The 22,775-nt window shown below is 38.6% G+C and overlaps 1 protein-coding gene across 1 annotated transcript; it reads right to left on the bottom strand.

Moving 5' to 3' along the window:
* Positions 1 to 3,610: 3,610 nt before the first annotated feature.
* Positions 3,611 to 8,363, bottom strand: rgs18 (regulator of G protein signaling 18). The gene is made up of 5 exons (XM_042429814.1): positions 7,278 to 8,363; positions 6,646 to 6,750; positions 6,383 to 6,444; positions 5,645 to 5,811; positions 3,611 to 4,147 (listed from the first exon to the last, which is right to left on the bottom strand). Exons 1-5 carry the CDS (start codon positions 7,397 to 7,399, stop codon positions 3,893 to 3,895), a joined length of 711 nt encoding a protein of 236 aa, XP_042285748.1. The 5' UTR covers positions 7,400 to 8,363; the 3' UTR covers positions 3,611 to 3,892.
* Between the last annotated feature and the right edge of the window lie 14,412 nt (positions 8,364 to 22,775).

The raw sequence follows: 22,775 nt of genomic DNA, 5'->3' as shown, positions 1-22,775 counted from the left end.
ATTTACTTACAGTAGACACCGTTTAAAGTAGAATGTGTAGCACCCTTTACTTTTCCACAGTGCATTTTACCTAACGTTCATTAGAACATCCACATACTGTATGAGCTATATGTGGAGGACGGTCCTCCACTCCTTTGGGCCTGATGGTTGTATACAGGTTATCAGTAAACCATAATACATAATGTATATCACCATTAGTATGTATGTATATTAGTATGAGCACTTTAACCTGTCCTGACCTTCCTAACCACTGGTGAAGATGTGATGGTCCAAACAAACCAAGAATGTAAATCACGACAGGTGATGAAAAACACTCAGGCTGCCCATATTTGCATGTGTGTAGACTGACCAGGTTGAGGAATTTGTTTTTCAAAAAAGGCACTGCCAGCAAAGATATGATGACTATACTGAGGAGTGTTGTTTACATGCAGAACATCCAAGCAGTTTTCTCCCGATGTGATTTAGCCTTCATGCACATCAAAAGTTATTCATGCACACCTGCATGGTCAGTGTTAATAGCATCCAAGGACAAAGAGACTCCATACAACCATGAAATGGTTCATTTTGTCTAAGAGCTTTGACTTCTTTTCATACCCACATCCACAGTGAAACATACTGCGTATGGCTAGTGATACAGCGATGCTGTGTATGGCAATATTTTTGCCATACACAGGGTGGCACTCTAGTCCTCTCCAGGCCCCCTCTCTTTATTTTACAATTCCCTCATGTGTCCACCTTTTCTCTGTAATTGATGACAGCTTTAAATTTGTATCTTTCTTTTCACTGTTGGTCCCGTTTGCTTTATTCATGTGAACATGGAAGGGATTTTGACCCTTCTACTGGGGCTATATTGTAGGATTGGTGTAGGATGAGGATGTTACCAAAAAAGCTGTTTGAATTAAATTTCTAACCCCTGAAAGTATTTAAGTAAGCAAGCAGGTTTGATGTCTGACATAGAGCCTTCCTCACACAATTGGTTTCAATTATATTTAGCCCTCAGTCTGCAAAGATCGTTTTTAGAGTTATTTACTGCCTGCATCTATTCATTGATGACCACTGCTTAATCCTTGAGCTGTGGCCACTTTCAGAGTGGAGGGAAGTTGTTTGTCAAGCAGGACCCACTCAGTTATATCAACTGCTTCACATAAATATAATCTGAATACGTCAATTGAAGTACAATGTTTAGGATGGAACGTATAAACTCTCGCCTTGGGAGTTTCAAACTGAACTCAGCCTTCTATTTATTTAGGTCTGTCAATATTGTTGCAGGCCGGCAGCAGCATCAAGTGCAAATAGATTTGTAAGGGGGAAATTTCACAACTGAATATCTAAGCCTCGGAGTCATCAAATCCTTTACTAAATTTGGCTCACATAGAGCCAGATAAAAGAGTTTACTGGGTGGAGAACCCTGGAACAAACTGGCTCTGAAAAGGGGAACTTGTGACATAAAAGTTTGGAAACTGGAGTTCAAGAGTGCAAAACTACTGACAGACTTTGTCTAAGATTGATGAATCTTTTAAAAGAAATCAGTTTGTTTGAGAATCTGTGTAAAACTCCACTACTAAACACCTTACAATCAATTCTTTTGTTTTAAACTCCTCATAGACGAGTATTCATCTCATATTACAAGCTTCATATCTTCAGGCAAACTGCTTTCTTACTGTTCTGTTACATCTTTAACTTGGGGACGATTTCAGAAGCTTTTAGTGCAGACTGAGTCACAAATTTAAATACCAATGGAAAGAAACAAGAAATCTGCCAGCAAATTCTTAGCGGGCAACTAATCTTAAGCTGTGATGAATTTGGCAGGCCAGCTGAGCTCCTTTAGCTTTGTTAACACATCATTACATTTTCCCCCGTTCTCTGACTATTCGAGTAAGAAGACAGCAGGAACTGCAGTGTACGCATGTTTGTGCCGTCTAGATTTATGCATAATTAATGTAAACTGTGAGGTATTCCACGTAGGTTTTTGTAAAATGACAGTAACTTGAGTTGAGATGGACCTCATCCCTCTGAAGGCTACTAGAAACGCTGACATCCGTGTTAATGAGCTAAACCAGCTCTGTGTGTATCTACAGCTGTATGTGTGTGCACATGTATGTTGTATATATTCTGTCCCATGCATACATATTCAAGAATTTGGGGGTGAACTCAGTGGGATCACTGACGGTTTTGAATTAATACGTATTTGTCTCTGTAAGAAGTATAGCTTGTGCATTCATACAGTAACATGAATAATTCTGTGCTAGAGTGGTGGGAGTTGATAAGGTCTATTAATTTTTCAGTGATTTGGAATAGGGAGCCACACAATTTTCCCCACTAGTGTAATATGCACACATTATGACTCCATTTGTCTCATTTAGATGTGGTCATTCAAACTAATTAATAACACTAAAAAGCCTCATTAAAACTGCGTTTATAAGAAAGTGTTTATTTGAATTATTCCACATAGTAAAATATGTACATTTTACAACAGCAAGGCAAAACATATGATTATAGTAATACATAAATTAGATGGTAGCGAACTGAAACAGCAATCATAATTAATGAAATGTAATATTAGTATTCAAAGAAGATATATGCATTTTCTGTGTCTGAAAATGTGATATATTTTAATTGATAACAAAAATGAGGGATCTGTATCCCTCATTAAAAAGTTTCAGTGCTTTGCAGTCACCATGGCTGCAGGCTTTCACTGCAAGTTAGTCTGGAGGGGATTGGACAGTGTGAGGGATACAATCATGACTCCATTTTAATGAGATATGGTCAAATTAGCTTGTAAGCCGTATCAACGGTATTAATGTTGTATAAGGTGCTATTGCTAAATTGGAAGACAAAGCAACGGAAATGTAACATGTCTGAAGTCACTTCAGAGTGGTTGGTTGTACAGCTGGCTGGATACTGTCAGTAGGCACTTCAGCTGAGATACTGTCTCCAACCATCCCTTTATCATTCAAGTTTTGAAAATTTAAGAAAAAAATAAAAACATCAATGAAAGGTGAATCCACAAGCTCAGAGAAAGAGGACAGATATTGTTCCAACTGCAGCAGAATAGTCTGGTTTAATGACCACAGAGAGTACCCAGTTCTGATTGGCTGCAGGGTTACCATTATTTTCAGATAACCACATGGCTCTGATGTGGTGACCTAATAACCTTTGTAAATTTATACTTGTATCTGAAAGGCTAATAGTTTCAGCATTTATCCAGCTCTGTAGTATAGTATTTAAAGGAAATGTTTGACGTTTTCTCTTCTTTGGTTTCTTGCTAAGAGTTAGATGATGAGATCAATATTTGAACAGTAAATATAAAGCTTCTACCAGCAGCCAATTAGCTTAGCTTAGCGTAAAGACTGGGACATGTTAACATGTTATATCTGGTTTGTTTAATCTGTGCAAAAAACGGAAGTGTAAAAGCAGCAAGTTGTGATTTTATGAGGGGTTATGTGCTGGACTATTTCTTGGCAACATTTCTGAGCCACACTAGCTGTTTCCCCCTGTGTCCAGTCTTTATGCTAAGCTAAGTTAACTGGATGCTGCCTGTTGCTTCATATTTAGTGCACAGAAATGAGAATGGTATCAATCTTTTCCTCTAACTCTTGGCAAGAAATCTCAAAATTTAAAAAAATTTAAAAAAAAAAAAAAAAAAAAAATAGCCTTTTTAATTTTAATCTGTGGCATGTTGCCGTGGTACAATGTAAGTGGGATAATCCACTTTGAACCCTGTGGTTATAAAAAATAACTAATTCTGCAGACCTGTGGATAATTAGCCTCTGCACCACACATTACTTTTTAACAATTGTGCTTCTCATCATGGATTATCTTCTTCATAATAATCCTGTCATTCTACATAATGACTGAGCTAATATGTCTGAAATGATACTGCGGCATATAACTACCAGGCCGGGGATTCAGTTGTGGCCTCGCCTCTCTCGTTGAATACACAGGAGCGTGACCTTCTGCGAAACATGGTGGCTCCCGGGCCTTTCCTCCTGGAGAGACGCAGATAAATGTCAGAGTGCAGGAACCTGGGGTAGGAGTCCTTTTTCATCAGGCTGTAGACTTTCATCTGGGCGGCTTCAAAACAGCTCTTTGTGGGCTGGGCTATGTTCTTCTGGATGGCCATCTTGGTGTTGTAGTCGATGTTGACCTGAGTGAGAGGTAAGCGGATGAGAAGGAAATTAGGACAATGATGAAAAGGGCAGATCCGTTAAATACATTAAATTCACACCATGACATGGTCACGCACACTTATATCTGGATTTGAACGCGTCAGTTAGGGATTTTGTGTCCTCCATGGTGGATTTGGATAAGGCTCAAAACAACTCAATAACAGACCTTGTTCTGCAATTTCCTTTTAGAATTAATAATGGACACTATCTGTCAGAAAATGAGACAGATAAACATCCTAGAAGATTTGTTGCCAACCGAGAATTTCTCAGATGGTGACAAGAAGAAAGGGGAAACCCCAAGATCCACACTGACAACAGTGTGAGGTAGAGCCTTTTAAAACAGCAGAGAAAATCAACATCTTTAAGTTTTAAAAAAGACAACATGCATTACATCAAACAAGTCAATTTCTGGGCTCTCCCCTTAGACGGATGCTTTTATTTAGGGGCACAAGCATCAACTTGGCATTCTTTGGATTTGATTTATGCTCTTTTCAGATACAGCTCTTTTTGTAATGAATAAGAATGTGACTTTGTGGACATTGTCAGAGTACTAAGGAGCAATTCTTTGTTTTTGTTGCCATCACATGACCTCAAGCTAATTTGAGTTTAAAGCTAAACTAAACAATCACTGACGCACATTAGATTCGAAAACATATTATGGTTATCATGATAGATAAGGATGTTCATTTCCTGGTTCCTAGTTTTGTGAATTAGTTGTTTGTTTAAAAATACTCATTAAGACCATCATAATTATGGGAATTATAGACTGTGAATTGTCTTTAAAGAGTATTCCTTTGAGAGATTTACAGCTTCTTGTACGCAGCAACAAAAACAATCACTAGTAACATAGCTCTCAGTATATTCATGTCTATGAAATCACATTATCTTCCACCATCGGTAGTGAAGGTCACGTTCATTTACATTTGGATCACCCTGCAAATCACTCGAGTTGGTGTATGCTTGAATGTTGCTGCAGCATGCTTCAAACAACTATCTGTGATATTTATACATTCATTTAGACTGAAAGTGTGTGGGTGATGCTCTCTCCGGTTCTGCAGAGGAATGTCACAACCTCAAACCAGACGGCAGCTCTCAACGGTCAGATCTGCTGCAGGCCCTGAAAGCTTATCGGATGGTGGTCGTATCATCCTTGCAAAGGGAATGGAAACCTTTGAGGCCGCAACTGTCTCTTACAGAAATAACCCGACCTGCTTTGCAGCCTTGCATGCACTAGATGCATGACCTCAAAAAGCTGCTGCTCCTAACAACTGTTCTCAAAGGTCAACCTGCTGCAGGCTGACTACACAGTGCTTCAGAATTCACCCACTGTTATTTTTATTACAGTGACATAAATATTTCAGACCACCAACAGCCCTCAGTGACAAATAAGTCAAAGAAAATGCAGAACTGCAGGGGCTGTTTGAGCCTTTTCAGCTCCATTGCATTTTATGATAAATAAACACGCCGTGCCGTACCTCTTTAGGGGCATCCGATTCAATAAAAACTGTATAAATATATTTGGCTTTGGACAGCAGCTTCGTCTCAGAATCAATGGCCTTGTATTCTTCACAGGCCAACCAGAACTCGATGTTTTCCTCACTGAACTCTGTCTTGAGGAACTGAGAGAAGGTTTCCACACCATCTGATGTAGAGACACAGAGACAGACACACATTTAGATACTAAAGTGACAGTAAAAGAAACTAGATAGCTGTTAAAAACAAAATCTTTTCATTTTTCTGTGCATGGTGGATAATAGGCTCACGTTTGATTATAAAAGCATGCACAAATGGGGAATAGACTTTCCATAACTTCCTCATCCAAAAGCCACTAAAATGTGCTTAGTGTATAAACAATTAAATTATCTAGAAATATTGTATAGCTTCAGTGTAGCTAAATATTAATGTTATCTTCATTATGTAGCATTCACTATATTAACTATCCCCAAATGAGCACATACAGGGGTTTAAAGTGTTTCATTGTTTTTAAACTTTTGTGATGAGGAAGTTGCACAGTTTCTGTATTACCATCTGTGTTAACACACATTAAAAGATGTAGTGAAACTCTCACTGCTCTCTTCATTAACTATTTATTGCCTCTAGCACTCCAAAACAGTTTACTACTCAAATGGAGCATATTGTTTGACAGCAGAAGAAACCGTTTTGGACAGCTTTTCAACACAAGTTTTTTGAGAAATTTCAGGCATTAATCTGACCTGAGTGCTTTAGCAGTTCTTCAAAGGAGTCGCTCCACTGCAAAGCTGCCTCTGGTGAGATGCTGAAAAAATCAGAGATGTGGTCAGCTCTTACCTAATGATGCAGCACAAATGTTATGGATTCTCGTCTCATTAGACACCTAGGTGCCATGTTTCTGTAAGTGTGCAGTAGTCACGGAGAATACTTGAAACTTAGGTTCAAAATGAATAATACTTGTCAAAACAACATTGCCTGTATATGAAAATAATGGATTTTGCCTCACTTGCTGGGTGTTGTATTTGTCTTTTTATGGGGACTGACGTTTTCATGAGAACCAGACTTGGTGAGAAAAAGGCTTAGTCGGCTCTTCCTCTCCTTGTCTTTCTGTCTGCAAACAAAGGAGAAAATACATCAAGTTCCACAAACTGTCTCCACGTTAAACTGCGGTACTATTCACCAAATCAGCAGTTTTATCAAAGAATTACTCCTCACAGACACATTTTCAATGTGGTTTACATGGCATGCTATACATTACAAAATGTTTTTGTGGTATAATACAAATCACAAGACAAGTCACATATGCACGTTACAAAAAGGAAGCAAAGACTCATCATGGAGGACAACGGCTTTTAAAAGTCAACTTTACGTAGCGCGAGTAGCTTTCAGTCACACTCACACAAGGTACTATCAAGAAACATCACATATCTTTTACGATGGTGTTATGCTACACTTTAGAAAAGTAAGACTTCTCTATACGGAAAAAAACTATTGCCTAACCTGATTTTTCGTGATAAAAGTTGCACCACTCAGATTATTGACGTGAGCTTCAACATGCGTTTATTTAAACCAAACAGTTAAATTACCCATTTCCAAATCAAGTAAACATTCAAAAACAACTGAGGTTCACACACCAACCTGCTATTATCGTCCTTCATCTTTGGTGCCTGCAAGTCTTCTGGACCAAGCATTTTGAAATATGCTTCCTCCTTTGGGGCCATGTAGTTGAATTGAGGAAATAGAAAAAGAAGCGTTTCCATGCTGTTCTGTCTGTATCTGGCGTGTGAAGCTGCAGGCCACAAATAGCTCTCTGAAAAATGTTTAACCCATCAGGCGATGAACCACCCCGTCATTTATAAACCCTGCTTGCATTTCATTTCCCATACCTTTTGCTCTACTTCCTGTAATGGTGTAAGCACTTACTGCTAACAGCTCTATCACTGATACAGAAACCCCCCTGGATTCAACATCCTGTCAACAGTTTACTTTTTTTTTTTAAAAAGACAGCTGCATACACTCATTCATAGGTTAGGTTTTTTGATTTGTTTTTTTTTTTTTGCTTGAGGTAATATGTTGTCTTGATAATCTGATACATTTTATCATGTTCAAGCATATTACCAAATAAGCCAGATAACATAAAGAACTGGTGTTTTCCGAGTTTTCATAGATCCTGTAGGGATTGAAGGACCATGGTATTTATACACTCATTGATACAATGCAGTTATATAATTGATATTGTATTAATAACATCAAGCTTGTTAATAAATGTTGTGAGATCCTGGGTGTTATACAAGAGGTCAGGTCTGTTCTGCAATTCCACTTGCACCACCAGCAAGACCAGACAGTGCAGAGATGGAAAGAATAAAATGTAATGAATAATAAAATGTGTCTGCGCAGAGTCTGGGCTTAGCTCTTTCCAGAACATCAGAGCCTTAATGGAGAAAGACAAACTCACTGTGACACGGTGGAAAACAACAGGGAATAGGTGCATTCTAGGGCAGATGGAGACAAATGTGATGTCTCTGTTAGAGTGAGCGCGACTGCCTTTAAAGATATCAAGTAGGAGACAATGTTCCTCTAGTTTTGACAACAACAAATGAACAAATTAATAAAGCACTGGAAGAAAAAGCAGTTGGTCTACCAAAATGAAGTAGTCATATGGTAGTTTAACTCAATTTAACGATGATATGTTCCTTAAAGTCCCCTTCACTCTAAAATGTATTTTGTTCATTGTTGCTTCACTTGGATGCTTACTGTGCAGAATGATGTATGTGCAGAGTTTGACACTAGAAGGCTGCTTTCACATTCATCTGCTGAGGGGGGGAAGTTTCTCTGTGTTCAGATGAAATTTCAGTTTAAGATGTGTACACACGATCATGAGTGACATCACTACTTATTGGGAAGCCTACAGTGGTCAAGTATGCAGCTTAAGTGTGATGTGGAAACTTGAAGCCTCCAGTGGACATACTGATAATGGATGGACTTTTCGGTAAAGTAGGAGACATCTTGTGTCCAGCAGTTAAAACTGAATTATTGAACTTAGCAACAATGTTACAGCAGCAATAGCAAAGAGATAAAGAGCATACAGTATCTAACTTCTTAAAAGTGGAAACCCATTTAATGTGGTGCGATGCAAGGCAAGTTCAGGGCCTCAATACCAATACCAGCATCAGGCAGCCTCACATACAATATGCAGTATCAAGGTTGACTATGTAGTTTGGGCAGATCTACACCCAGCACCAGTTTTCATCAAGATAAATCATCATTTTATGATTCAGTGTAATTAATATATTAAAGCTATATTTGGGCTAAATGTGGACTGAGCTAGTAAAGACCGTATCAGATGGACTAGACATAGCGGAACTAGCAAATTACGGCCCAAAAAACAACATTTGTAGATGTCGGATGCTTGGTGGGTTGTGCTCATAATCATAAAACTGCTCTGACACATACGCACCCCATACTACTTTATTGCAACGTTACACTAGGCTCACGTTAGTTGAGCAGGAAGGCAGAGAAGGAGACAGTTAGCGGTTTGGTGTCATTTTAAGATTAATGATAATGATCAAAGCAAAAAAAGGACTTCAAGCTCTGCTCTGCCAAATTGTCACAAAGAAGAGTAATAACAGCTCTTTTAATACAAGTTACTTACACCTAACACCTAAACACCGAACACATAAAGAACCAATAAGTTTAGCAAGTTTGCTTATGTTAGCATTGGCAGCAGAAGAGAGAAAGAGAGACATCAAAAGAAGCTCTCACCTTTTATATAACTCTTGACCTTCCCCATATCACAGACAGTCTTGCTAAATATGCACAGCAGAGGTGGTGTGTATTTGTTGGTGGTGGGAATGGAGGTGGAGACATGTCCACAAGAACTGAAAATCTTGCATTAGCACAGCAAAGGCATACATGTGTACACATGATTGGTACATAGCAACCGTAAGAGCCGAGTTATACTTGAAAAGAACAAGTTAGTACAACACGTTATCTGACCATGTGTTTATAGCTGTTCTGAATGACCGATCTCGAAGGAGGGGTGAAAAGCCTACAGTCAAAGAGAATCTACGACATTAAATTTGTTGAAGTATGGAAATAATTGCACACGATTTCTGTCCTTGAAGGCATTCATAGTGTTTCACTTGGTTGTTCACGTGAAAAGTGACAGAAATAGTTGTCTACACAATGAAAACAGAGAGCTTGAGAGAGGAGCTTCAAGCCCTGCTTACTTTTTCACCTCTATACACCTGGCCAATGGTTGCATGAAGTAGGTGTAAATGTCACATTTCCCTCCCAATTCCATCATTGTAGAGGTGTGGAGCTGACGGAGTATGGTGCCACCTTAACGTCTGTTATACATTCATGCAATAGGCTGTTTTGAAGAAAACACAAACAGTCCAGCAGTCATATTCACAAAAAAACTGCAATGTCAAAATTCTCTTTACATGTTAAACACCCAAGTAACTTCAGGCTAAATCAAAGCGTTTATCAAACTCACATTAAAAACAACACACATTGATTACAAGAGACTAATTCTGTGCTGCTAATGTATGCAGCTCCAGCCCAGTGGTCCAATAAACTGAAGCTGCAGTATCCTTTGCCTTCAGGTAAACAGCGGACTGCTGAATCACTGAAACCAAATTAAATAGCAGTCATTTAGCTTCGCTGTATGTATTTGCCTCTTGTCAACATACCAGATGAGAGAACCAACAAAATCAATACACCCACAGAGCCAAGAAAGTGCTCCTGCCAGCTGGGCACAAAAGATTAGGATAGTTTTATTTGTTCATTTTGAAATAATATTCTCATTTACAGTTTTAATCATGTAACTATTTCACCAGCGCCAGATCTTGTGGTTAGTTCTTCATGCAATGAGATTATAAATTGTTAGAACAAAAACAGAGGCAAGACTGTGCTCATGCATCTATTGCTGCTGTAAAAGAGAGGTTTGCCTAAAAGCAATTTAGCTCAGATACAAGCAGTTTCTCTGAAGTGTCAGTGAGGAAAGAAATAATTATTGTCAGCACACAGCAGTTACACTGAAATCACATGATTGATGGGAATTTGTTAATTGCATGAGTTTCCTCATTTATATAACTGCTGTATAACGGCATCAGTAAACAATACTGCACATCTGTGGCAAGTGATAACATGTAGATATGAGGGTGATTTGGATGTTGCTTGGTGAAAAGGGAAGTGATGGAACTGAAACTGCAAAGTGCTGACACTGTCATGTTCCTGTCACAGGTCCTGTCTGGTCTCATTGTGTTTTCGAGGTTTTGGTTATCTGTTTGCTCTGTAAGTCCCTCCTGTGTTCCTGTACTCCTCTCCAGCCTGCTTTTCCCTCCATACCTGCCCTGCATCAGCCTCGTCAACCCTGCCCTGTCCAATTTGTTCTCCCAGCCAATCGGCTCCCTGCCTGTCCTCCTGCCTGGTCACCTGTTCCCTATTCCCTTGTTAGTTCTGTCTGTATTTAAGTCCAGTTTTCAGTTAAGTCTTGTGTCAAATCGTCTGCTCATTTTGCCTGTTCCTGAGCTACAGTTTTTATTAGTTACAATAAATAGCTGTTAGATCCTGTCAGCCTGCCGTCTCTAACACTTGGGTCCACCTGCCTGCACTCCACCGTAACAGAAGTGGGTGAAGGGGAAGGAGGGGTTGTGTTACTTCCTGTATGAAAACATCTGTTCACTTAAGCCTAGTCGTACTGTTTGTCTGCACATTGCGTCATTGGGTGTGAAAACACCATGAAGTCGAGCGAGAAAAAAAAGAAAACATATCTGAGTCTATAGACTTCATGGAACTAGCAAGATACCACACACATTACCACAGAAAAACACAAATAAACCTACAGCAAATACAGAAAAGGTTTGAAATTTCTTGAAAGTATACATAATTTGAATATTCCCTTTGTGTTCCTGCAGTCAAATGCCAAATGAACAATATGCCATGCTGGGATTGCTTTCATCTAAAAATGGGACACTGCAAGTATGATGAAGAGGAAGACATTTGGGTGTTCAGTGGAGAGGCTGGGCATCGATAAGGCCTTGATCTTCCCCGAGAGATTACAGTATTTCGAACCAGGACAGACGACTGAAGAACTATTTCTTTTCATCATGTGCCATATTAGACATTCTATTTACTGACATCAGCATGTAATTATTATTTTATTTCTGTCTCACTTTTTTATATCAGAATTGTTATATGCACTCATTCCTTCATTAAATGTTTGTTTTAAAGAAAGAAAAAAGTTTTATCTGACAAAATGTACCATATGTCAGTTTGGAAATCAAAATTCACCAGTTTTGGATTCCTACACAATTGCAGTGGTGAAGTGCAGTGATAGGACCAAACAGGATGGTATAAGGGTAAAGATGGTCAAGGTATAGGTTTGCTGAGAGGGATTACTACTCAGTATCCTAGAAATTATGTTCATTAGATGATTCTGCAGCTCAAGATTCACATTGAGTGCCAGCAGTCAGTGCCTATGTAGAAAATACTGTACCTTTTATTTTGGATGGTGCATGTCTGACTTTCATGCAGGAGACTGGAGTTTGCATCACAGACCTGTAATTCATGTCTGCTTTTTATTAACCGTTAATAACAATTAACAACCATGCGTTTTAGTTACCCAACCCTAACCATACTACAATTTCTTTGCCATAACCACAATCTTTCCCTAACATAAACTATACTGTCATTGACATTTCCATATATTTTAGAAAGCAAGCTTTTTAAAACGTTGGCATTGAATAACGGTTTTGCAGGATCATCCAATATCAATGCTTTTGCTTACCTGAAAGCTATACTGCTGCTATTCATATAGCATTTCAAAATCCCCACGTCCACCCCAGCATCCATCTGTAGGACCTGAGTCTACATTATTGTCACCCCCCACTCCCTTATGTGCTGAGCTCGGTGTATCCTTGTAGGAATTGACAAGGTCAGACCCTGGATGCCAAACATCAACCCTGAACATCTACATTCACAGAAAAATCAATTCTACATGACTTGGCTGACTGAACAGTGATGAGATCCAGAATGACATTTACAGTATGTCTTGTCAGACAGTATCTGTATATTGACTCTGTATATGTTCCAATGCGTTCCTGCCCATGTGGGTCACTAATGAGGCAAGTGGGATCCTTATGCCAATAGTGAACCCAAAGTGAGATTTCTCTTGGTTACCGAGGAGGGATAGTGTCCAAAGAGAGGAAATCTAAATCTTAAATCAACCTTCATTTGCAAATCTCTACCTCTCCCATGCAAGACAACTTTTAATATTAACTGCCTGCACAAGCAAACCTCTCAGCTTACATTCATTAGTTGGTGAATTGAAGTTTGTGTGGTACTAGAAGAACAACAGTGCCACCACTGCAGCAAACCAGGTTCAATACCCAGTTGAAGTGCTTTTCAGCTTCGAGGCTTACAGTTGTGCAGATGGCGTCATTGCACTAATGACTCCTACTGGGTGGTTCGGGGGTCTGTGTAGTGACTGCAAAACAAAAGGAAAGCTGTATGCTGTAGATAACCTGATGGGCAAAACTGGGCCCATCTTGGTTGAAACATGAGCCCAATTAAATGGACACAAAAGCAGTCCATGTGATGCCTGGGGTTTATTCACATGGGCCCCACTTGAAGCTCCTCCTGGCTCCATTAGCAAACCACATATGTAGACCATCATGGAGCTACTGCATTATTGGACAAATGGAACATAGACATGGACATGTTGGCTTCGTATTGTAACATGAATTACATCATAATTAGAGTCAGACAATAGTCACTTATGTAAGGGTCATGACAGTATAGTTTACTTTCCCATGAACTGGTACTGTAAATATGATAAATTTTAGTCATTTTTTTCCTGCTGGTCATATTTCTATGTGGGAGACAAAAAGTACTGAGAAGGAGTGCGACGCAGAGCAGAGCACATCCAGAGAGAAAGCAGAAGATACATGAACAACAATGGTCCACATTAAAATAACATGTTATTTAACTTAAACTAAATATTATTTTGCATAATGGTGTTTTTCTATAGTCTGTCCAGAATCTTGTATGTGTGTGGATCTGTCCCCAAACTCATGAAAGCTTTTATTTTCACAGAGTTAGGTCTGAAAAATAAGACCTAAAAAAGAGGAAATTAGTAAGATCTGGAAATAAAAATCTAATTTGTGCTCACATTATGTGATAGTGTTAGCACGTCTCTTATCTGTTCAATGTACTATAAACAACCAGTATGCTGGTTTTAAGGATGAAATCACTTCAAAAACACGTTTGAAATGCTTTTCACAGGTTTTGCTGGTTCACAGCTTTGCCATCAGGCGTGGGATCTCCCTCATTATACTTTACAAGAAGGTTGAGCGCTTCCAGGAAATGAGCTTCACTTTTAGCTGATGTGTCTGAGAAGCAGACAGACACTGTACACACAGCAACATGGCTGCAAACTGGGTACATCATTTCCCTTAGAGTGAGTCACACAGGTGCTCCCTCCACAGATGAAAGGCGTGCTTCAGTTCAGTGCAAATAATTTAGTCTACAGGTCACAGCAGTAAGTGAGCACTGTGGTGTGAATGGGGAATGTACAGGAAGGCAAAAAATGTTTGCTCTGGTTTAATGTGAAATGCCCGTGGTACGGGAAATGACTCATCAACACTTATTCAGAATTTGTTGACACTCTTGAACTGAACCAACAACATCAGATTGGGGAACTTACAGCAAAGCATTTCTATCAAATATTATTAGTCTTTAGCATTGGTTGACGCTCTTAAATTACTGGAAGTTGTAAAGCCTTACAACTTCCAGTAATTTAAGGACAGTGTCAGATAAGCTAGTCACATACTTTAAATTACACTGTATAGTATATGGGTATCTGTAATCCATGAGCAGCAATCTAGTTCTCATAGACAATGCTGATCAGGCTACTTTGTTTACATATGAACCCTGCTTAAGATGCTTTGACAGGCAAAACAGACTCAATGCTGCCACCCAATGTCATGTTGAGGAATCATAACACAACCAAAAGTTAAACATATTCAGGACACATAGGAAACCAAGTTGAATGTTCTTATGAGTAGGAAAAGCTACTTTGAGACATGGGAGATGTTTTCCTTAGTTGGAAGAAAAGACTATAAACAGGATGATTCATTTCTTTGTCTGCTAACAGTTACGTATAATAAGGCACATACAAGATGCACTGTCTATACTCGCTGTGTAAGCCAGGAGCTTAGTCAGACCGGGCTTTTCTGCCTGCAGTTGCAAAATGCTAACTGTTTTCTGATTACCATACGCGCTGCTGCAAAGATCGTTTTTCACATTTTATTTTTGTCTTTTGCCAGTATGGCGTTTCAAAATCAAAATGGACCACCCCACCTACTCTCGTGAACAAATTGGCTCTGCTGCTGAATCTAATTTCAAGTGAGAATCAAATGCAAGTCAGATTCCACCACTCAGCCTCCACATGAATATTACATCTGTTTTCGCTTACACTGTTTCCACAGTTTCACACTCACGGAGAGATTTATGTTTTAATGTGATTTAAATTTAGGTTCTTTCTTTTCTTTAAATTTAGGGTTATTTTTACTTTCTTAAAATAACCTGTAGCCTTATTTTCTGGAGAGTTTAAATGTCTTCCTGTGTCTCTACTGGGATACAGCCTGGTTAAGGCGATTGTGCAAAGAGGAGGGCTGCAACGTGAGTTTTTTTTTTTTTTTTTTTGCAATGCACTGTTCCTTTGTGCAGACACCCTGAGTGATGTGGTTGTAAAGAGGCCTGGACAGAGTTCTTTATCATAGGTCTATGAGACTTTCAGAGTCTCTTCAGTAATCAGGTCCACATGCCAATAGTGATGGATTCTACTCTGCAGCCACCCTGCACCAGACAACACACACATACAAATTAGAATTTACATGCCCAAGTCTTTCTTGATCAATAAACATTTACTCCTGAGGAGAGACTGCATCTGCAAGCCTGTCTTTGTAATCAGATCAAACTTTTCTGTTGATATATGAGAAAATGCATAAATAAGATGACTGCTCAGTAAGCTGGCTTTTGTCATGTGTTTTCTGTCAATGCACATAATTGAAACTCTACTATCAACAAGTCTCATTTTTAATTTTAGTCAAAAACCTTTTAGGAATAGTCATAATACAATCAAACACCAAGCAAATGCAGGTAGGCGCACAGCCACTGCAGCTGCCAGAATCATAGGGATGCTAATGACATTGCTGTAAAATACAGAGATCATTTTAATCAATTAGCTGAAAGCATTTGCGTCTCTGATTAAGCCAGAGAGGGAAGCAACAAATGGCTTTGCTACTCAGGTTGGATGAGGAAGCCGCCCTATTTTCTCTGTGACAGATGTTGGAGCACGAATGCCTGTTGGACTGCTGAAACTTCGCAGACAGACTGTTGATATTTCACATTCGACCTCAGTCCGGCTCCATAGCAAGAAATGTAATACACGTTTGAATGCTGGACTATGAGAGAACAGACTCAAGCTGTGACACAGATTGGAGTTCCAATGTGAAGAGCCTCTCTACTGGACCAGCATTTTGTGCCATCCTCTGCTGTCCTATTTCATATCAGTGTGATACTTGTTTTTTTTAAGTTAAATTTACATATTCATCCTCAGTCCTCTCTTCCCAGAATAATAATTTTAACACTAAGGTGAACAGATTATAGCCTGAAATGGACTTCATGATTATTTTTCTGTATTTTCCCATCATTATTATTTACGGTATGAATACTAATGTGTGTCAGTTTTGCCTGAATAGAAAATCTTAGCCATGTTTAAATAAATACTAATCTCTCACATACTCTTGCATAATTATGATTGAGTGCTCCTGCTTCTCACTGAATCTGTTTGACCGGTGCTGCTATCTCACCCAAGCAGCCAGGGGGAAAAAGTAGATAGCGTATCATGCCTGAAAGCACAGAGATTTTTTGATTCATTTAACTCCACTCTGCAGGGAGGTCAGAGGTCAGAGTCAGTTATAGGCCAGTAGTCCTGGAGCTGGTAGGGAATCAGTGTCAAGCTCAAGGATGTTTCGGTAAGAAGGTTTCTTGCCAAGTCCTCTGTTATTGAGGTCAGTAACCCTACTCGCTACGCCACCCTGCTGCCCAAAGGTCACCTCTGGAACATTTTTACTAAAAATACAGCAATTAATTAAAAATCCAAGCAACATTTTGCATTCATTATTGTTATTTTAATATAGAGAAAAGAATTGCAGACTTGTAGTAGATGGTGGTAGCTCTACTGGATGTGAAGTGTCTGTGTAGTAATCTAAACCAAATAAAAAGATTATGTTCTGCACATTCCCAAAGCAGTATTGTGTCCGTTGTAAATCAATACGTGTCCTAATTGAACAATATTGCTGCACAAAAAGCTCTCCTGTGACTCCTGATCTCTCTTTCACTATGTAGAAGAAAGTGAGTCACGTCCATCCAACTGCATGCTATCTTATCTCTAATTACAGTGTACATCCTCATATTTTAATTTAGACCACTGGTATTTATGGTAAATCATGAAATGCTGCCATAGTGCCACCTGTTTTCTCTCTTTCCCCTCTGCCTCACTCTCCCTCTAAATTATTGGGAGAGTCATCATTGAGGTTTCCATCCTTCCCTACTTCCCCTTTCCTCTCTGTCTCCCGTTCCCTCTTCAATAGCTTACAATCTCTCAAAGTTCAGTTCTCCTGCTCACCGTTTGTATGAAGCACGTCTAATTAGAGTGAATTATTTGGCTGATGGTCTGTGAAACACGTTGCGCCAATTATCAGTGTACTATAAACAGACTGTTATCTGTGAAATCCCTCTGCCTGGGAGCATACAAGGATGGAAGCGTGATTAATATGCAAAGAAACCAGGTCACAGATAAAACTATCCATCGGTCAAACTGTAGACTCCAACAGGGGGACAACTGTGGTCTGTGCTTTTTCTTTTTGATGGGGTGTTTTGTCCCAACATGAGGAAATGTCTCAGATGGAGGAGAAGCACACACTCCCCTTGTTTAACACATGTACTTGACATTATTCTCAGGACTCTTTAAAATCAACACAACAAATCATGTAAAAAAAACTAAGAATGAAAGAAATTCCTTAAATCACAAATTCTTCTACCTACTGTTTACTTACACACATGGACATAATAAAGTTTTGAGGACTAAACAATTCATACAGAAGCTCTAAACTGTAGAGAGCAGAGTTAATTTTTAGCCAAAGATTGTGTCAGATATAGTCTTTTTAAAGTATCATTGATTCAGTATCATTTGTTTTAGTAATGGTGAACATCTGTTTTGACAGAAATTAACCGACAACTGCATTAATAATCTGTCATTCACTGAAGGATGAAAACAGGCTGAGTGACTCAGCAGCCAACATGTTCACTGAAAATAGCATTTCACTGCCAATAGCCTACTGACATTCCCTAAAATAGGTGTTACATTGTAATTACACAGACTTGGATTGGTGAGTTCTCCAGGTTGGTCCACTGATAATAGTGACTGACTGTGAAACAGAAAATGTCCCAATATCCAAGTAAAATCAACATGGGATCTGTCCCAGGAGTTGTTCAACTGACTGTTTGGTAAACCCACATTTTCATCAATATCAAACCAAAATCACAAGAGCAAAAGTTTAAGGAATGGTTCAAATGGTGTGTTTATCTGTCCTAATGTAAGCTGCAATAGTTAGCATGTCTGGCTAACTTACTACATTAGTTTTTTGGTACAGGTTACATGAAAAAAAGTCCTATCAGAGTTTAGGGTAACGTTAGCAGCTCTGTTTTCTTTTTTTTTTTTTTAATAAGCCGAAGTTTACACTCCAGCTACTCCAGCTAACTTTAGCATTAGCCAAACACATTGGCAAACACATTAGCTTTCAGCGAAACACACCGAAAATACTAACATGTATAAGTGAAGAAGCCAAGCAGAGTTATGTTTGGACAATATAGCAGTCTCCTTGCTTGAAAATGTAATTGATAATTGATAATGTAAACCTAATGATATGACCCTATTACTCAACCTAACAATAAACATTAAGTGCGTATTTAAATGTTCATCTTTCCTGCTCTGATTAGGCAGAGACTGGTTTTCACATTTACAAATCAAAACTGAACTATAAAATATAGTAGAAACAACATATGCAACTTCTATTTTGGGGTGGACTTTCCCTTTGAAGTGGGTTAAATAGATGTGAACACTAGAGCTCTTTGAGGTCGTAGACTATGGAGAGACCTTAGATGGTACCAGGAACCTCTATTCTCTTACAGCAGCTAATAACAGCTTACTGTACCTCATTCAGTTATAAAATGCATCATAATGTTTATAATGCAGTTTTCAGCATTGTCAGCCCACTATACAGTACTAAATCTTATGAGTTATTCTAAATAGCTTGTGCTCTAGTTAACACAATTCATTGGAGTCTCATTAAAGTGTTTTTAATGAATAAAGCAGCAACTTAATGTGCTCCAGAGGTGACCTGTGATGGTTTTGAACATCATTAGGATAACCAGCCATCAAAGTGTAGGCTGATCTTGGCTGATTACCATGAATGTGGACAAAGCAGTTTTGAAAACCTAATAAACATCAAACTAAATGTGGCTTGTTTACAGGGTGCTTCTTATCGTAATTATATCCCACATGAAGTAAATACCTACAGTACACACAGTGTGTTATTCCCTTAACTGTAATCAAATAATGTAAAGTAAAAGAAGGAGAATGTGGAGATGGATCCACGTTTATAGTTTCAAGCCCTCTTCATATCATACTGATGACCCCTTCTAATGTGTGTGTGTGTGTGTGTAGGATATTATTCGTGTTGAAATATGAGGACATACATCTGTTTAAACACTCTTGTGTTTTAGAGACAAAAAGCAAGACCAAATACAGTAAATCGTTAAAGTTTAGGGTGAAGACATGGTTTAAGTTTAGGGTCAGTGTTAGAGTTGGGGTAAGTTTCCAGAAGATGAATGTAAGTCGATGTAATGTCCTCTCAAGCAATGGAAACAAGCTGCATGCCTGTGTGTGTGTGTGTGTGCGTGTGTGTGTGTGTGTGTGTGTGTATGTGTATGTGTGTGTGCATGTGTGTGTGTAGCAAAGTCTAATTACTCTTTATGACTTGTGATATCTCAATACAATAACTGGTAAATTGCCATGGCTACTGTGTGTATGTGTCAGCAGCCTTGTGAAATATTAATATATTATATACCCCGTTTGCAGTATGGGAATTAAATGGTCACTGACCTGACACTAATACAGTTTGTTATAATTATATCTATTCAAATAGCAATTTTCAGAAATATGACAAGACACAGAATATGCAACACTGTCAAGGACGCCATTGTATATATAGAAAATATCTATGCAGTTTTGTTTTGGTAGCTATGCAAATGACGTGTTCTTGCAGTCTGAAAACAATCTGAAAATCTATTAATGTAAGTGTTGACAGCCAAACGAAAGAAAGGTTAACACAGTTCACCAGATAATGATGTGAGTATATTTGTCCCATGACATGAAAAGCAAGGCAAGGCAAGTTTATTTATATAGCACATTTCAGCAAGAAGGCAATTCAAACTGCTTTACATAAAACATTAAAAGCATCGAGATAAAGTGCAAAAGAAACACACCATAAAGGGACATTTAAATACAATTAAAAACAGTCATTAAAGAGCTAAGAGAATAGAAAACAAAACAGATAAAATACAAGAATAAAAGTTGCAATGCAGGGTAAGAAATGAATCATCATTTGATTTAATAAAAGGCAGCGGCAAACAGAAAAGTCTTCAGCCTTGATTTAAAAGAACTGAGAGTTGCAGCAGACCTGCAGTTTTCTGGGAGTTTGTTCCGGATATGTGGAGCATAAAAACTGAACACTGCTTCTCCATGTTTAGCTTTGACTTTGAGGACAGAACGCAGACCAGTTCCAGATGATCTGAGAGGTCTGTATGGTTCATAATGTAGCAGAAGATCAGAAATGTATTTTGGCCCTAAACCATTCAGTGCTTTATAAACCAACAGCAGTATTTTAAAATCAGTTATTTGACAGACAGGAAGCCAGTGTAAAGACCTCAGAACTGGAGTGATGTGATCCACTTTTTTGGTCTTAGTGAGGACTTGAGCAGCAGCGTTCTGAATCAGCTGAGGTTGTCTGACACATAAGTTCTTTAATTCTTAAGGTGATAGTAGACTGACTTTATAATTGTTTTAATGTGGCTGTTGAAATTCAGGTCTGAGTCCATGACTACACCAAGATTTCTGACTTAGTTTGTGGTTTTTAACATTACTGATTGAAGCTGAGTGACTTTTAATTGTTCTTCTTTGGCTCCAAAAACAATTACTTCAGTTTTATCTTTGTTTAATTTAAGAAAATTCTGACACACCCAATCGCTGATTTGTTCAATGCACTTACTCAGTGCTTGTATTGGACCATAGTCCCCTGGTGATACGGTTATGTAAATTTGTGTTGTCTGCATAATAATGGTAACATATTTTGTTGTTTTCCATAATCTGAGGCAGTGGGAGCATGTAAATGTTGAGCAGAAGAGGCCCCAGATGTGTAATTACTTATAGACACAAAGTAGTCCCTGTCCTTTAAGTAGGATTCAAACCAATTTAGCACTGTGCCAGAAAGTCCCACCCAGTTTTGCAGTCGGTTTAGTAATATGTTGTGGTTGGCCATGTTGAATGCAGCACTGAGATCCAGTAATACTAAGACTGAAATTCTGCCACTGTCTGTGTTTAAGTGGATGTCACTGAAGACCTTAACAAGAGCAGTCTCAGTGCTGTGGTTTGTTCAAAATCCTCACTGGAAGGCATCAAAACAGTTGTTTAGTGCCAAGAAGTTGTTCAGCTGTTGAAAAACAACTTTTTAAATGATTTTACTGAAAAACAGGAGATTTGATAGGGGCCTGTAACTGTTCATTAGTGACATGTCTAGTTGTTCTTTTTTAAGAGTGGCTTGATGACGGCAGTTTTCAGGGCCTGTGGAAAGAAAAGAAAGCAGCTTTCTATATGTGTAATATCCACTACCTGCACTATTCACAGTTTTTACCTATGTATATGAACTGGGTGTGATACTGCACATTTGATACTTTTAAAAAACTGCTAATGTTTTCATTGCTGCAGCAGAGCTAAGTAGAAATAAGTTCTTTTTAAAGATTGTAAGGGACTATTCACAGCTGCAGTAGCCTTAAGGTTAGAGAATGAGGCTGAGGCTTATGTATGGGAGTGTGATTATTTGAATATCAATATTGGCTGAAAACATGAGTATGGAAAGTGAATGAATAAGACTTCTCAACTTGTGTTGAAAGTAAAGTGCCCTTAAGTGAGACACTTCACCTCCAGCTGCCTTAACAGTGTGGTTATCGGCCTTCAGTAGGAGACCTCACAATTGTTCATATATTGGACACATTCAGAGACAGCCTGAAAGCCTGAGATACAAAACATAAGCATACACATAAAAAGACAAAATATATATGTGAATTAGCTGCAATTCACTGAATGATTATTAAATAAAATAATTTCACTTGGCTATCAATTCCCATGTTGGCTCAATGGTTCACACTGTCATCTCACAGTAAAAAGGCTGAAAAGGGTTTGAATCCATCTGCATGCTGGAGCTTGTCTTTACATGTTTACATGTTCTCCTTGTGCCTGTTTCACAGGTTTCACAGGTGTGTCCTCCCACAGTCCATAGACATGCAGTTTAGGTGAATTGGCGACTCTAAATTGCCGGTAGGTGTAAATTTGAGTCAGGATGCTTACCTATCTGTGCCTGTGATAGCCTGTGGTACCTGCAGTACCAGAGTACTAGCTGATGAACATAGTGGAGCATCTATCAGCTAAAGAGCAAAATCAGGAGTTGGTAAAGATCACAACAGATCTTAAAGAAAGTATATTGAAAAAAAGAGAATATTGGATTTACATTCTCCAAATGAATGATAACATTGCTCCTTAACTGCTGGATGTGTAAATATGCAACTGGTAACTAACAAGTACAACTTATCAGCTTAAAAGGTAATAATATGTCAATGTTGTGTTCATTGATTCTGCTGCCCATGAGTGGCCAAAAAAAACAGTTATTACTGGTTTAATCAAACACATTGTGTAATAATTTCTTTTATAATGTATCACTATAAATGTCA

Source organism: Thunnus maccoyii, chromosome 12, assembly GCF_910596095.1.
Source record: "Thunnus maccoyii chromosome 12, fThuMac1.1, whole genome shotgun sequence".
Classification (NCBI taxonomy): Eukaryota; Metazoa; Chordata; class Actinopteri; order Scombriformes; family Scombridae; genus Thunnus; species Thunnus maccoyii.
Note: the sequence above shows the minus strand (reverse complement) of the source record. Positions and strands in the feature narration are given on the sequence as shown.